The sequence below is a fragment of the Bos javanicus genome, chromosome 4 (assembly GCF_032452875.1).
Source record: "Bos javanicus breed banteng chromosome 4, ARS-OSU_banteng_1.0, whole genome shotgun sequence".
Lineage (NCBI taxonomy): Eukaryota > Metazoa > Chordata > Mammalia > Artiodactyla > Bovidae > Bos > Bos javanicus.
Genome location: NC_083871.1, coordinates 93,482,394 through 93,500,245, shown reverse-complemented (window position 1 = coordinate 93,500,245; position 17,852 = coordinate 93,482,394). Strand labels below are relative to the sequence as shown.

At 38.1% G+C, this 17,852-nt stretch overlaps 1 protein-coding gene across 3 annotated transcripts in view; it reads left to right on the top strand.

The window, feature by feature from the left end:
• Positions 1-15,866, top strand: part of TNPO3 (transportin 3) — a 79,839-nt gene extending 63,973 nt beyond the window's left edge. For all 3 annotated transcript variants that reach the window (XM_061414667.1, XM_061414668.1, XM_061414669.1), the window contains 6 exons: positions 8-102; positions 1,513-1,669; positions 2,935-3,102; positions 5,288-5,400; positions 13,071-13,162; positions 14,684-15,866. In XM_061414667.1, the coding sequence (XP_061270651.1) occupies positions 8-102; positions 1,513-1,669; positions 2,935-3,102; positions 5,288-5,400; positions 13,071-13,131 (594 nt within the window). In that variant the 3' untranslated portion in view covers positions 13,132-13,162; positions 14,684-15,866. The remainder of the gene's footprint in view (positions 1-7; positions 103-1,512; positions 1,670-2,934; positions 3,103-5,287; positions 5,401-13,070; positions 13,163-14,683) is intronic.
• Positions 15,867-17,852: the final 1,986 nt, after the last annotated feature.

The following is a 17,852-nucleotide window of genomic DNA, read 5'->3' as shown; positions in this document are numbered from 1 at the left end:
GTTTTAGGCACTGTGCATCCCCACCTTTCAGCTCTTAGAACAGCAGAATGGACTCCAGAATCACCCTGACACAGTGGATGACCTATTCAGGCTAGCCACAAGGTCAGTCCTTCTGAAAAGCAACCTTTTCTTTTATTGATCATCCTCATCATTGCTTGGTCTTGTCACCTAACACTTACCTGTTTCCTTCTCTGTAAAATGAGGTAAGAGAAGTAGGTAGAGTAATTATTCATAATCCAAAGTTAAATCGTGAACCAGACTATTCCCATAAATGAAGAAGAGTTGGATAAGTACAAGGGGAAATAACTGAGCTCCTTTCATAAAGGAGGGAACACACCCATGACAATAAAAATGAGTTTTGCAAGAACATTTGACTAGACAGTCTCTAGAATCCTGTGTGGTTTTAATGTTTTGTGCTACTATGATGTCATGCTTTACTTCAGCTTTTTCCTTGAGAAGCTTGGCATCCTTAAAATATAATCATATCTCAGAATACAATTTTTTTAGACTTTTAAGGTACTTTAAAAATTATCTGGTACTGTACTTCCCATTTCTGCTCCTAGCCTGCAGCCCTATTTGTTGCTTGTTTGTATTCATTCTTAGTCCCTAGCTCAGGAATTTGATCCAAATCAGTTGGTAATGAACACTTTTTTTGGTTAGTTTTTGGACAAGTTAGAAAACCCTTTTTATTTATTTATTAATTTTTTGAGTTGGTATGAGAAAAATTGGGTGGGCCGTCAACCTGTTTTCCTGGTGTGTTTCTTGAAAAATTAATCTCAAGAGATTCTCTTTGTACAAATGATTGCCTGGTAAAATAAATTTGGAATGTTATTTTACTTTTTCTTGGAGATTTTCTATGAACATTAGAGGATCTGAGAAAATTGGGAAGTATAGAGTTCCCATATACCTTTAGCTTCCCCCTTCCTTCCCTCACAGCCTACCTTGCTATCAACATCCCCCACCAGAGTGGCCCATTTATTAAAATTAATGAACTTCCATTGCCACATCATTTTTAAAGTACTTACGTTACATTAGGATTCTGTCTTGGTGGTTGTCTTCCAAGTGTCTTGTTTAGTCTCTAAGTCGTGTCTGACTCTTTGCGACCCCATGGACCATAGCCCACCAGGCTCCTCTGTCTGTGGGATTTTCCAGGCAAGAATACTGGAGTGGGTTGCCATTCCCTTCTCCAGGGGATCTTTCCAACCCAGGGATCAAATCTGTATCTCCTACATTGCAGGCCAATTCTTTACCATTGAGCCACCAGGGAAGCCAAGGTCTTTCTATGGGTTTGGACAAGTGTATGACATATACCTATCATTAGAGTAGCATAGAGCATAGTTTTAGTACTGTCAGTATCCCCTATGTTTTACCTATTCATGTTCCTACCCTCCACTCCGTCAATCCCTAACAACCACTGATCTTTTTACTATCTCCCTAGTTTTGCCTTTTACCCTGGCTACATTTGTACAGCCTAATTTTGTAATTTTTACCTTGCCTATCTTTCCATACCAGGTTTATTCAGCGTAGCCCTGTTACTTTGCTGAGGAGCCAAGTTGTCATCCCTATCTTACAGTGGGCCATTGCCTCTACTACCTTGGACCACCGGGATGCCAATTGTAGTGTCATGAGGTTCCTACGAGACCTCATCCATACAGGGGTAGCCAATGATGTAAGTACAAACAATGTATTAAATAGTTTTTCTACTTGTATCTCATTATCACCTCATATATCATTCCTTAGGGAAAAAGAAACATCTCATTTGATCTGTGTTGGTAGGTATATTCCATAGTGGATCATTCACTAACCAAAATATCAACTAGTAGGTTGAAGACAACCTATACTACGTGTTGTAAGCGGTGTAAACTAGTCTAAACTGTCTCTGCTTCCAAGCCATTTGGTGTCTAATTGAAGAGAGAAATAGAGTTGTAAAGAACTAAACAACAGCAGCAAGGCAATATTTGATTGTCAGATAAGTGATAAAAGTTGTGATTGCTGAGATCAGAGGAGGGAAAACTCTTTGGAAAGAAGTAGGTTGGGATAACTTTTTGGACTAGGAGAGACCACAGTGGAGCCATTTGGATGGATTGGAGGAAAATCTAAATGGGTATATAAATCATAATCAGAGAAAGGACTAAGTTTGTTAGTAGATACTTCAGAGACCTTTTTGGCTGGAGGTAAAGTGGTTCACAGAATTTTCAAACGTTGATTTGACTAGATGTAGAGTAGAATTGAAAGTAAGGAAGAACAGTGAAGAAGTAAGTATGTGATAGACTAATTGAAGAGTTTTGACAGTAAAAAAAAGAGAGGGAAAGAAGACAAATAGCTAGAAGTGAAAGGCACTTTTAAAGGTTTTTTTCAACATATTAGAAATACGTATATTCAAAGACTAAAAGGAATAAAATAAGTAAGATTTTTTTTTTTAATTTATTATTTTTGTGGCCACACAACAGCATGTGGGATCTTAGTTCCTTGACCAAGGATCAAACCCAAACCTCCAGCAATGGAAGTGCAGGATCTTAACCATGGATCCCCAGGGAAGTTCCTAAGTAAGATTTTTTTGATAGAGAAGATTAGATATTTGATAGAAGTCTTCTTTTTTCAGTTGCTTTTTTAAAAAGAAAATAGGAATACTTTATTTTTTACCAGAATAAAAGGTTAAAAGGATCACTACCCTTAATCTCTAACCATTGTTTCTCTTCTGTGTTCTATTCATGAAAAACCTTAGAGTTAAGGTTAATCTCAACTGAAGCCCTTACCTGTTTCTTGAAACTAAATTCTTAATATTTTCTTCCTTGTGACAAGACAGTGCACCTTGTGAGTCCAGCTATTATATATAGTTTCTTTTCTGAGAAAGGAAATTATTAAAGGGGAAAGAGTACTTGCTCTTCAGAAAGTTGAAATTAGCACTTCCCTGTTGTTCCTGTTTTCTTACAGCATGAAGAAGACTTTGAAGTACGGAAAGAACTAATTGGACAGGTGATGAACCAGCTTGGACAGCAGCTTGTAAGCCAGCTGCTTCACACGTGCTGCTTCTGCCTCCCCCCATATACCCTACCCGATGTGGCCGAAGTGCTCTGGGAGATCATGCAGGTTGACAGACCGGTAAGACTGTTTTCATAAGGAACCCACTTCCAGTCCTGGACAGTTTCTTGAGAGGCTGACTCTAACTTTGAAACTAGTCCTATTGTATGCTCTTGGAACATAATTTAGGCACATTGCTAAGTTTAATTGTTAAATAAAGGAGCCAATAGAAGGATTCTAGAGAATGCGTTTGTGTCACTGTAAGAATCTAATACAGTAGTATTTTTGTTTTTCAAAAAAGTACTCTTTGAGCCCTTGCGGCGTGACAAGTTTATTCCAAACATCATTGATAAGAGAAATAAAATTTCTGTACTCTTACTTTTTAATAAATATATTTGGTTTCCAGGTAACAAAAACCTTATTATATACATTTAACTTTACAAAAAATGTTGAATTTGTAAGCCTTTGTTATCTCTTATCTTTCTGATCATGACCTTTCTAACAGGCGTTAAGATGATATGTCTTTATAGTTTTAATTTGCATTCCCATTATGATTGGTGACACTGAGCATTTTGGTGTATCTGTTGGCTTTTCATGTATCTTCTTTCAAGAAACGTTTGTTGAGGTCCTTTGCCCGTTTTTTAACTGGGTTATTTGGTTTTTTGCTAGACTTCTGTGGGTTGGTTCTTTATGTATTTTAGATACTAACCTCTTACCAGGTATATGGCTCACAAATATATATTTTTTCCAATTCCTTAGGTTTTCTTTTTACTTTGTTGATGGTTTCTGTGCAGAAGCTTTCAAGTTTGATGTAGTTTCCTGTGTTTATTTTGCCGCTTGTGCTTTAGGTGTCGTTGCCAAAAAATCATTACCAAGACCTATGTCACAGTACTTTAGGCTTTTGTATTCTTCAAGGAGTTTCATGGTTTCAGGTCTGTGTTCAGTCTTTAACCTGTTTTGAGTTACTTTTTGTGAGTGGTGAAAAGTAAGAGTCTAGTTTCTTTGTTTTACATGAAAATATTCAACTATCCCAGCATTGTTTATTGAGAAAGCTATCTTTCCTACTTTGGATATTTTCATCTCCTTTGTCCTATATTAGTTGACAGTATACAATTTAGTTTCGTAGTGTTTTTTTTCGGGGGATACTGTGGTTAACTTATGGGTCATTTTGGATGCCAGAATGTTGTCAATTAAGAGTTTGTTCTTCCTGTTTGCCTCTGCTTGTTTCTGTCTAAGTGGTGTGTTGTCTTCCTTGGAGGCAACACTTCGAGCATTCTGTGGTACTTTAAACATTTATAGTGGAATATTACTTTTGGTCTAGTCTGTGGTGATCATGTGCTTAGTCACTCAGTCTGTGTCCGACTCTTTGCAACCCCATGGACTGTAGTCCACAGGCGCGTGTGTCCATGGGATTTTCCAGGCAAGAATACTGGAGTGGGTTGCCATTTCCTTCTCCAGGGGGTCTTCCTGACCTAAGAGCTCGAACCTACATCTCTTGTGTCTCCTGGACTGGCAGGCAGATTGTTTTCCACTGTGCTACCTAGGAAACCCCATTGTGATCATAAATTAACATAGTGGAAAAACACATAATGTAAAAAATTTAGGTATAAAAAAGTTCTTTTACAGCTAAAAACTGTGACCAAAGCATACATCCTACTTAAAGACATGAAGAAAAATTAGAGCCAAAAAAGAAAACAAAAAGAGCAACAAGATAGAATTTTCTTAACCCAAAGACTAGGCAGTTATCACAAAGGAACTGACTGGATGTGACTTCTACTGAGAGAAATGACCTTAAAATCCTTAAGATTCTGGATTCATATTTGTATATACACTTTTTTAAATGTTTACTTGTTTTACTTTTTGACCCTGCTCTTTCTAGTACCTGAACTTTTGCTTTGGGTTGCCCTTGATCTCTAAGCTCAAAAGATTTTTGGCAGCAGTCTGATTTTTAAAATATTGCATAAGTTTAATGATAGAAACAATAATAACTTCATCCAGAAGAGACTTTACTTCCAAGGTAGAGGGCTTCATCTGAACTGATGTGTGCTGCCCCCTTGAAGGGAGCCTGGGCATGCCTTTATAGACTGTTCTAACCTTCAGTAGGTTGGAAGGCCAAAAACAGTACTTCTGTTAACTCCTTTATTTACTTCCAAGTGGAGCACTAATGCTATGAAGGAAAACTTGTGGGTTTTTGTTATTACCTGTAGGGTCTCAATTGAGTAAGCCCTGCCTCCTTTTAAAATGCTTATCCTTCTTCTCTGTACAGACTTTTTGTCGGTGGTTAGAGAATTCTTTGAAAGGTTTGCCAAAGGAGACAACAGGGGGAGCCGTTACAGTGACACACAAACAACTTACAGATTTCCACAAACAAGTCACCAGGTGAGTGATCAACAGCAGCTGACGTATGTGGAAAGAATATCTTTGTTTCTTATATCATCTTAGTTACAAATGTACCCAGTAATATTTTTGTGTGTATACCTTTATAAATTAAAATTTTGTGTCGTCTTAACTCTTGAATTGCACAAATTGGTGTTGGAAACCAATCTGTGGGGAAATACCACCATGTGTGCCTGTTTTATTGTTCATATGTATCAAACATATCCTAATAGGTAAGTGGAAGCATTGTGTCTTCCAAGAGAACAACAGTGCCTTGAACAGCTCACTCAGTTCAGTTCAGTTCAGTTCAGTCGCTCAGTCGTGTCTGACTCTTTGTGACCCCATGAATCACAGCACGCCAGGCCTCCCTGTCCATCACCAACTCCCAGAGTTCACTCAAACTCACGTCCATCGAGTCAGTGATGCCATCCAGCCATCTCATCCTCTGTCATCCCCTTCTCCTCCTGCCCCCAATCCCTCCCAGCATCAGAGTCTTTTCCAATGAGTCAACTCTTCACATGAGGTGGCCAAAGTACTGGAGTTTCAGCTTTAGCATCATTCCTTCCAAAGAACACCCAGGGCTGATCTCCTTCAGAATGGACTGGTTGGATCTCCTTGCAGTCCAAGGGACTCTCAAGAGTCTTTTCCAACACCACAGTTCAAAAACATCAATTCTTTGGCACTCAGCTTTCTTCACAGTCCAACTCTCACATACATATATGACCACTGGAAAAACCATAGCCTTGACTAGACGGACCTTTGTTGGCAAAGTAATGTCTCTGCTTTTCAATATGCTATCTAGGTCCAATATGCTATCTAGTGAACAGCTCACTATCCTTCAGGAAATCTGTATCTTTTAAAGTCCTTCCCAGCCCTTATCCATATTCAGGGGTCAAGAATGCAGGTGTCTGACTAGGTGAACCAGTGGTTGTAAAATATTATGGAGTGATGTAGACTGATTGGGAAATTTTTGCCATGCCTAACTTAGAAGATAGGCAAATTCTAATTGAATGCAGGCCAAACGAAACCTCTCTCTGGGACACATTAGTCCCATGAGCCACTTGCTTACAACCTAGTTAAAATGTTAAGTATACATGTACGGGTTTGTTGGGTTGGTTTTTTTTTCTTACTGTAAACATAAACATTTTAAATATAGCTACGTAGTCTTCCTAATTACAGTTTTATAGCTGTAAGACATTGATTTCCTTACAGTGCCTCTATTAATTTTCATTTTTTTAGTATTATGAGTAATATTGAATATCTAGCCTTTAACTTCTTTTGACTCTTTTCCTTAAGAAATAATCACTGACTCAAACTTATGTGACTTTTATGGTTCTTGATAGTATTAACAACAGCTGCTTAAACTGGATTTTGTAACTGTGTGTTAACCTTGCTCTGATATTTTTCTGTCTAGTCTTTAGAATTTTGACTAAATTTTAGGCAATGGCTTATATTCATACAGTTGTGTAATGATTTTAGGTCCAAAAGTGAGTTATTGCAGTAATGTTTGTAATAGTGGAAAAGAAGAAGGAAAAAAATACATGTGATGATACAGAAAATATATATAAGATATAAAGGGAGAAAAAACTATCATATAACCCAATTTGCACTTAAGATTTTTTTGATTTAAAATTTTGATAAAATACAAACAAAATTTACTGTCTTGACTATTTTTTAAAACCATTTTTAAGTGTATTATTCAGTAGTATTACTACATTCACACTGTTGTGGAATTAACCCCAAATTTTTTTTATCTTGCAAAACTGAAAGTATATTTATTAAACAACTCCCCTTTCTCCCCCTTCCTCTAGCCCCTAATAATCATTGGTCTACTGTCTTAAGTTTCAGTTCGGTTCCGTCGCTCAGTCGTGTCTGACTCTTTACTCATAAAATGAAATCATATAGTTTTTGTCCTTTTGCGATTGACTTAGCATAATGTCCTTAAGGTTCATCCAGCATTGTAGCAGGAATCAGAATTTCCTTCCTTTTTAAAGGCTGAATAACATTCCCTTGTATGTATATGTTGTATCTTCATCCATTCATCCTTTGATGGACATTTGGTTGATTCTGCCTCTTGGCTATTGTGAATGATTCTGCTATAAACATGAGTGTATAAATATTACTTCAAGACCCCACTTTCAGTTCTTCTGGACGTATACCCAGAAGTGGAATTGCTGAATCATACGGCAATTCTGTGTTTAATTTTTTTTTTTTTTCGCATAACTGCCATACTGTTTTCCATAGCAGCTATACCATTTTGCATTCCCATCAATGGTGCACAGGTTCTAATTTCTCCATATCTGTTTTTATTTTTGTTGCATGTGCTTTTGGTGTTACATTCAAGAAATCATTACCAAATATAATGTCCTGAAGCTTTTCCCCAATATTTTCTTCTGAGAGTTTTGTAGTTTTGGGATTTACACTTAGGTCTTTGATTCATTTTGAGATAATTTCTGTATGTGATGTATGTTAAGGGCTGACTTCATTCTTTTGCAGTTTTCCCTGCACTGTCCATTTTTCATTGAATGGTCTTGGTACCCTTATTGAAAGTCATTTATATGTAAGGGATTTATTTCTGGACTCTCTATTCTATCCCAGTGGTTGTCTTTATTTCAGTCCCATACTGTTTTGATTATTATAGCTTTGTAATAAGTTTTGAAATTGGGAAATTGAGACCTCCAACTTTGTTTGTTTTTGTTTTCAAGAGGTTTTTGGCTATTTGGAGTCCCTTGAGATTTCATATGATTTCTTTTTTGGACTCTAATCCTAGGTTTATTCAACATAATCCTTTTACTCTACACAACAAAGTAGTACAAACACAACATTATCTAAAATACTACAAAGTTACAAAACTCAAAACAGAAAATTTATAGTACTGAGTCAACAATAAAGGCCAAAGAAGCAGTGTACACATTGCTGAGGTAAGCTGCCTCGCCACCATGAATACCAGCACAGCAGGGGGAACTGTGTTCATATGAATTTTAGGATAGGTTTTTCTGTTTCCACAAAAAAATGTCATTGGCATTTTTGACTGGGATTGCATCGTATCTGTTGATCACTTCATTATAGCATTGACTCCTTAACAATATTGGGTTTTCTAATCTGTGAACATAAGATGTCTTTCCATTTATTGGTGTCTTTAATTTCTTTCAGTCACATTTTATAATTTATTTTATTCTTTTTCATGCTGTTGTAAATGAACCAACTTGTACTTTTAAAAGCTGTTCTATTATATATACACACACACACACAGGCTACTTTATTACAAATAATCAGTAGTAAATTTATGGAAAGATGTACATAAGATTTTCCTAACCTGTGCTATTTGTTGTTTTTTTTTTTCATGAGCATAGTATATATATACTTTTACAATTAAAACCAGACCTAGGTTTTTAAAAGGAGATAAAACTAAATGTTAATCTTTTTTTGTGAGAATTGATTTCTTGTTACTCTCAAAAATAGTTTACTTTCTCATTCCCCAGAGTCTCCAATAATTTTGTTAATGTTAAAATCCCTAATCTTTGAGTATTACTTTTTGTAGTTTACAAAGTGGCCTAACTTCATGTCCCAGAAATAACTGACTTTGGGCCACAGATCAAGTGACATGCATGACTTAAAAATAGCATGTGACTGCCTTCATGACATATTTTGCCAAAGGAGGAGATCTCCTCTCTAGTAGAGAGTCATATACTAATTTGGATAACCTTAAAAAACTCTCTCTTTTTGTTTTTTTTTTAAAACTATGAATCTTCCCAGTAGAAGTAGTATTCTATCTACAAGGTGTCTCAGGGGAAAGAAGTATAACAGTTGTTTCTCTCTGCTTCTGTTTTTCTCTGTTTTATCCAGTGCTGTTCTTTAGAAGGATAGGATCGTATTGGCCCTAGATTAGGGCGAATGAGAGAATGGGGAGAACCTTCAAAGGAGGACTGGGCTTAAAGTCAAGGCTGTTGGTTTGAATCTTGCCACTTACTGTTACTTTGCAGGAAATTTTTTATCTGTAAAATAGGGTTAGTGATACCTAGCTTATAGGGTTATGGTGAAATACCAAGTAGAAATTTAAAGATGATCTGGCACGTAGTAGGTGATCAGTGAATGTTAGTTCTCTTCTTGGAAAAGAGCCTGCCAGAATGTCATTATGTACTTGCAAAACTAGCTAGAGCATGTCTCCCTCAGCTCTAAGGCAGCCACCCACACATGGAATAAGTCTCTACCAAGTTCACATTTCCTCATCCAGACTAATACATGATAGATAGAAATACAGCATAAGTCTGAAATAGAAGTCATGGACATTCCATAATGTAAGGAAAATCTTGAGGCTAGGAAAATGAACCCAAATAATGCATCGCTTTAAACAAAAATATCTGTGATCTTTGTCCTGTAATACAGGAAAATAAGATACATTATCAACCTGGGCTGCTTGATTTCTTACTGCTAAGCAAGTTTTACAGCTCCTCCTTTAGCAGGCTGTGACATATGGTGGGAAATGAACAGAAGTAAGAGGTAATATTGAGGTTCTAGAGAAAGGATTTGAAATTGCTCACCTCCTGTTAGTAATTCTCTTTCTCTAGTGCGTGTATTGCCCTTGAACCTTCTGTTCCACACATGACTCAGTCTCCCTTTTGGTTTTAAGGTCCTGTTACTCCTGCCTCAACATGCTGCTTTGTTTGCCATCCTAGCAGGGAGGGTAAACTGGTTCCGTTTCATTTCAGCAAGTCCAAGCCTGTTTCTCATATGTACTGGTAATTAATTCCCTGGCATGTTTAGCTGGCCAACTTGAAGAAAACTGGAGTTTTTCATTCTGAAATATCATTCTTGCTTTCCAGATACTACTAAGCATGTCCAGAAGAATTTTTGCTGTCATTTCCCATTTCTCTTGTCTTGGTACTTACTCTGTGAGTGTCACTTGCATGAGGATCTCAAGGTCAGAAGATAGGAATACAAAGCCCTGACACTAGAATAGGCCGGTATGGGGGTGTCTTCTTTCTGAATGAAGTCAGTAGTTAGAGCTTGATTACTTTCCATATGCACATCAGATGAAAAGAGCTACATTTCTCAGCACACTACTGGGATTATGGGGCTTGAGGAATAGTGACCGTGAAATTACTCAAAGGTACAATGAAAGTCTCCTGGGCATGTATCTGGAGAAAACTATAATTTGAAAAGATACATGCACCCCAGTGTTCATAGCAGCACTATTTACAGTAGCCAGGTCACGGAAGCAACCTCTAAATGTCTGTCAACGGATGAGTGGATGAAGATGTGGTGTATATACACAATGAAGTTCTACTCAGCCATTAAAAGGAATGAAATAAATGCCGTTTGCAGCAACATGGAAGGAGCTAGAGATTATCATACTGAGTAAAGAAAGTCAGAAAGAGAAAGACAAATAACATTATGTGGAATCTAAAATATGACACAAATGAACATATTTAAACAACAACAGACAGATATAGAAAACAAACTTATATTTACCAAAAGGGAAAGGGTTGAGGGAGGGATAAATTATACCACATTTTCAATCAACTCTATTTTGATTATTTAAAAATAAATAAATAAAGGATAAGGATTAGGATGGTGGGACTAGAAGTCAGAAAATTCTACAAAAATAATGGCAATTTTGAATTAATGACTATAAATAAATAAATAAGTGTAAATTAAAACAATCCCAAAATATTAAATGCCAGGAGGACTGAGGCAGAAAACAAAATAGTTCTAGTTTTTAAGGAAGTTTTTATTTTATTTATTTTAAATCCATTTCTTTGGACTTAATCACCAAGAACACTTAAGTTAAACATTGACTAAAACTCCTGACAGCAGAGCAGTTCTGACAGGATTCGGGGCAGAAGCTGAGCTGATTCGAGAGACTAACTATACCTCATTTCACCCTGTCTCAGCACAGTTCTCCTGTACTTGTATTTGGGTTTCAGTACTTTTTCTTGTGTCATGAAAGAGGCTAAGAATGGAGTTGTCATTTCTTTTCCATAGTTAACCAGGATCTCTGGCTGAAGAAGGGTAGAATTGAAGAACATGTAAGGCTTTAGGATCACAAAAGATTTTGAGTCTCTAACATTATCCTGAGTTTCTCTCTTTCCTGTTGTTTTAGTCCCTTATAATAACAGTAGCACACCACACAGTGACTTTTCTAGAGTTACATATCTTCCTCCTTCATGACTTTCAGAAGCATGCGTGATAGGGGTTCACTCACCAAGGCTGCCTACTTAGAGTCAGTGTTAATTTGGAAATAGAGAAATGTTATGCTTTTATTGAAACATGTTAAATTCACAGGGCAAATGGCAGAATTTCCATAAAACTAGAAGATCTTCTTTAATTTCCTTACATTTTTAGGATGGAGGGAGACTAGAGGAAAGTTTCTGTTTAATCAAGTCCTGAAATCTAAATCAAAGTTCTTAGTGATGTTTCAGACCCTATAATAAATAGCTGGGGAATCCAGATGTAGGCACTTAAGGTGATGGCTCTCATTACCTTCTTTTATGCTGGATCATGGTTAGTGATTCCCGCTCTGACATTTAACCATTACAGGAAGGAGAGAGCTTTCTTCTGACATTGACTCCTAGGCTATAGGCTGTGGTCCCTGATTTTTTCAGCGCCAAAGAGAGTGCCACATAGTGTGAGCATATTATTAATTGAATGTGCTTTGTTTTCCACAATTTTGGCTGAGCCTCATGTTCAGTTACCATATTATGAAGACTGGCAGAAAAGAATGCAGCTGGCATCAACAGGTTTTTTTGGTGACAGTCTTTAGACAAAGGAAGCCTTTTGAAAAAACAGGGTCAAATGAATATTGGGCTATTCATACCACCTAGGCATCTCTGTGCTTGCCTGAAGACCAAGACCAGCTTCCTCCTCCTCCCTTTGTTCATACCTTAACCCTTTCCTCTCTCCTCTCCCTTCTCCTCCCACAGCATGAAATCTTGAGCAGCCTGTTCAACTAGACTGATTGAGAGTTACTTGCTGAATTGGGCTTTAAAACAAAATCTGCTTTTGGAAAAGAATGAGGAAACCAGGGTACCTAAGTTAGCTCAGTTCATAGAGTTAAAATGATCCACCTTAGGTGAATATGCTTGCTTTTTTACTTTGAGGGTTCTGACTTTTCTTAGATTTATCAAGGACTTTAACCAAGTATTGTTATTGTTATTTGGCCACACAGCATATGGGATCTTAGTTCCCTGATCAGGGATCAAAACTTTGCACCCCTACAGTGGAAGTGCAAAGTCTTCCACTGTTCTACCAGGGAAGTCCCACAAACAAGTTTTATTGTTACAGCAGCCTATATTTGTCAAATGCTCTTTTGTTCCTATTCTGTTATCCTAAGCACTTTACATACAGGAATTGATTTAATCCTCAGAACATCGTGGGGTAGATAATGGATGAGGAAACTGAGGCAGATTGGTAACTTGCTCAAAGACACAATGAAACCAAGATTTAGACCTAAGCAATTTTTTCTCCAAAGCCCACTCTTTAAGGGCCACATAGCTTATAATTATTCCCATATACAGTAGTTAATATTTACCCCTGAGTTACAGAAAGATCAAAAGTTGGGTCAGGAGCAGAGCTGGGACAGTTCTCAGGGTCCCTCAAAGTTGTGGTTGCTTTTCAGTGTATATACTTTTCTTATCAGGCAGGGACCAACCTACCTTTCTTTTCTTTTCTAGTGCTGAGGAATGTAAACAAGTTTGCTGGGCCTTGCGAGACTTCACCAGGTTGTTTCGATAGCTCACACTCCTGTTCTGTGCCTGTCACCCAGGTGAGTGGTGGCTGTCAGGAGTACTTGAGGGTGGGCACAGGTTTTAATGCCCATCATGGGACTAGTACTATAGCTGGAGTTGTGGATGCCATTCACCCCCATAAGAAAGTTACTGTTGCAGAATATCTTTTTTAAAAAATTCCTCCCTTCCTCTTCTTACAGATATTTCCAGAATGGTAAGTATGTGTGGTGACAGATGAGAGTACTTTTCAACCTGGCTGTTTTGGTGAAAACAGTGCTGGCCTTAAAGCCATGATACATGGCACTGCCCTCCTAAAACTGATCTTTCAGATTTGAGGAGCAAAGAGGCTTGTTCTTACCAATTTTTGTAATTTTAACACTGAAATGCCAGGTTTTTGACCAACGCAGGAGGTATAGGAAAGGAGCTGGCCTCTTTGTCTAGCCCCTGATCATCATCAGTTTTCTCCATGGACTTTCTGATTCCAAAGTAAAGCAGAGAAGCTTAGCTGAGGGAGGGAAGGACCGAGTGGTGGGATCTGGGTGCCTGTTTCTTGACTGAGAGAAGAAAGGCAGCTCTCCTGTAAGCCCACTCTGTGATGTCTTAAGCCAAATTTATCCTTCTTGGAGGTAATTCTTGATGAATGTGCAGCCCTCTCATTGGTGGTTTTGGGATTAAATGCTTTATGGGTGAAGATGCTGTTCAGTGGTGCTTCCCATACCAGAAATTGTTCTAAACTTTGATTTTTTAATTAGTAATATCATTTGGAATCCTCAAGTTTTGCAGTGTCTGAATAGCTAATATTGGATGCACATAGGGTTATTTGTGCATAGCTGTGGGTATTCATAGCTAACATTTATGGAGCCCTGATTGCATGTCTGGTACTATCCTAAGTACTTTGTATCATGTACAAAGCATATTATATACTAACTGTAAGATAGTCCTCACACAGTCCTCTGGATTAGTTACTATTATTATTTCCATTTTACAAATGAGGAAATTTGTAAATGAAGTTTGAAGATGTTAAGTAATTTGCTTGATGCCACAGTCAGTAATTGATAGACCCACAGTTCACTTTTCTGGTGTCTGGAATCTTCACCTTTACCCACTCTACTTAAAGCTTTTACATAGTACCCTTTGCATAAAGTCTAGATCAATGGTTTTTAAACCTTTTTTTAGTAGGCAAAGCCTTCTTTCAAAATAAAATCTTGCATGAAACCCCAGTATTTATTTAAGCAGACTTAAATGGAGGTTTCCAGGTTTGGTTTTGGAGTGGGCAACCTGGATCTGCTGGCTACTCCTTACTCCTACATATTACCCCTGAGCACACTCAGAATTGGAAAACGGCAGACAGTATTTCATTAAACCAGTAGCTCCTTTAAAATCACAAGGTAAAAAATCCAACTATTACTTTTCCTTTGTTTTTAAACTGAAGTTCTTACATCAGAGGCCAGAGTGAGGTACTGGAGCAGGTATAGAAACTTCTGCCTTGTGGTTGACTTTATGACGTGCTTGCCATCTCCCGGACCACAGTTAATTGACTGTCTTCTTTCTTTTGTCAGGAATGTCTTTTTTAATTAGAAGACAGGAAGAAAACAAAAACCAGACTGTGTCCCACAATCAGAAACCTCCATTGTGGCAGAGGGGCCTTCACCCGCCACCAGGGCATCCCGCCAGACAGGGAGAGACTGCAGCCTTCCAAGGCCACCCTGCCGAGTTCCTGTTTGGGGATGTGAGGAAGAATCAGCTGTTTAGAGAAATGGCTGTGGCCTGTCCAGTGTGGTGGGGGGGGAGCTGGTTTCCTGGTGAACTTGTTTCTAAAAGGAAAAATAATTTTAAGGAAATAAAAAAGAAAAAAAAAAGGAAAACTAAACTGAAACTACAATTGAAACATTCTCCTGGTAGCAAATGACACGCACACTTACATACATGCACCCACACACACACATGCTAGCACGCATGTGTGCACACAGAGAAATACAAGTACAGAACTGTCTGAAACAAAAGCATTTACTTAGGGAAGATGGGAATTCAAATGAATTAAACAGCTGCAATTGGAAGGAAAGGGGCAGGATCATCTCTTAAGGTTTTCTTTTGTCCTTTCCTTCTCTCCTCCCCTCTCTTCTTTTCCTTTCCCCTTCCTCTTTTAATGAAAGTGAGTCAAAATTTCTCCTCGTGTCCCAACTCGTGTCTGGTCCCAACTGTTTATTCTCACCTTTAGAGTTGTTCACATAAGGAGAAGTAAGCAAGGCACCTGTTCTGCTTTTTATCATGGTCACATCAATGATATTAGGACCTGCCAGGGCGAAAATTCATGTATACCCCAATTCTGACCCTACTCAATCTCTTTAAGTCCACTTCCAATCTACCTTGGATTGTCATCTTTGGAGAGAAGAGCCAAAACTAGGGTGAGTGGGATACAAATACTTTTTTCTTCTAGTTTTTTTTTCCTTTTTTGTTAATTTTTTACCCATAGACTTGAGAGAGGAAAACAGAAGGTGGGAGAATGGAAAAAAGTGTTTACAGGGCTAACTATATTACTAAAAAACGTGGAAATCATTTGACTTCATGGGGGGTGAGGCAGGAGAGGAAAGCTGAAGCAAGCCCTAATGCTTTCAAGGAACTGTAGCCCTGCACAGGCACTGGACACAAGAACACGTTCTGTCTGGTGGTGTCGCCATCTCAAGAACAAGTCAACAGCAACAAAAGAAAGAGAAAGAAAAACAATAAATTTTTAAAATTTAATCAGTGTTTGTTTTTCCTTCCTTTCACTGCCTCATAAATCTGAGATGTACAGCTGGTGACTGCCTGAGTGAAGAGTCTTAGTTGTTCTCTAATAGATGTCTGGGTACGGAGGTTGAAAGCCAGGCCCCGCCCACTGCCCAGACTGTTCATATTTCAGGGGAGTGGCTCGCTCTGCGTCTTTCATTCTTCCAGCTTACCCTAAAACTCCTGCTACATTCTGTCCTCCTGTATGGCCTCAGTGGGTAGGAGAATGGGTCATTTGGCATGTTAAACAAAATGTAGTGTGTTCTTTTTGCAGTGGCCATCCAAGTAGATTGTTTCCTAACTACTGAATAGTCAGTCTTAAAAAAAAAGAGCCCTGTAATGAAGAGTCATTGACATAAAATAAGCTGCATGTGTTTAAGGTGTACAGTTGGTAAGCTTTGACATAGGGTACACGCATGAAACCATAAAGACAATGAACATAAGTTCTTTTCCCAAAAGTTTCTTCATGCCTCTTCCCATCCTCTGCCACACTCAAGTACCCACTGCTCTCCTGTCATTGTGGGTTAGTTTGCATTTTCCTGAGCTTTATGTAAATGAGATCATACAGTATGTTATAGTAATTGGGCTTAGAGCTAATAACCTTGACCACAAAGTTGCATCTAGCATTTGGAGTCCTTGAAACAAACCTCTCTGTATAATATCAGCTCTGAGTTTTATTCTCTAAAGAGGCAGTGTTATAAATGGAGAAAAAAACTTGAGTATGGAACAATATTTGGAATAAGATGATCAAATTCTGGGGATCAGCACCTTACCTTAGCCATCCTGCTCATTTTCTGGCTAAACAAAAGTTTGAAGCCTAATTCAGCCTTAGATCCTTACAATGACCCATTGACTTTGGTCTGTTTAAGGAATTTGGCTTTTATCACAGAAAGTCGTATCTGGGACTAAAAGATGTAGAAGACTTAATACGACTCCCCAGCCACCACAAAATAGCCTTTGAAATATATATCTTAGTATATATCAAGAACATCTCCACAGCTACAATATTGAAAACCAGAACTGTTACTAATGGTTCTCACTGTACTTTTCAGTGTCAGATTGTTTAGACTACTTAATACAAATAGTCTTGCTAACAAATTTTGTCATAGCAAGGATACCCACCTATATTTCAGTTTAAAAGGATCAGTTTACTGTCTGGGATCAGGTATCCTAATATAATACTGTCTTCCTGCTTGACATTGTCTAGTGGGAGTAGAATGAGTCTTACACCTGAATTAACCTGTCATAAAGTTCCCACGGAGCTGTTCCCTTATTTCCATGACTGACTTAGCCAAGAGATTTTAGTCATGATTGTGTGAAACACAATCACCCATTCGGCCTATTCCCAGCAAGATTTTACTAAGGAGAAGTAACTTGTAATTTTATGTACCTGTTCTATAAAGATCAATAACTTGAGAGTGTATTGTAAATAAGATAGGATCTTTTGGATGGCATCCACACCTCATGAAAAGTACGTGTCCACATTGTGTAGCCCTGGTACTAAGTCGCTTTACAAGGATGAAAGCCAAAAATCCAGAGAAGTTAAATATCCAAGATTTTGCAACAAGGTATGCCCAATTGTGGTGAGATGTATTACCAGCAAGTGAGAGGGTTGCCTTGTGAGAACACTCCTCTGACAAAAATGGGGGAAAGCTATCAATATTCTCTCCTACTGGACAAAGACTGAAAAGTTCTTCAGGTTAGTGAAAAGCTGAATAAGAGGAAGGAGTCTTGAATTAAAAGGGAGTATTATGTCGGATACAAGGATGAACTTGGGGAGAAGCCTTGAAGAACTGAGGGAAACTACCTCATGCTAAAGAGATGTATTCATCCCCGGGATCATGAGCATCAGTATTCTGTGGATTCCAACCTGCACGCTAGCAGAGGCCACCAGGGCAAAGGCAACTACCAAGTGGATCTGGAGCCTAGTGGAGCAGTGAATGGCAATGCTCCTGGCTTTAA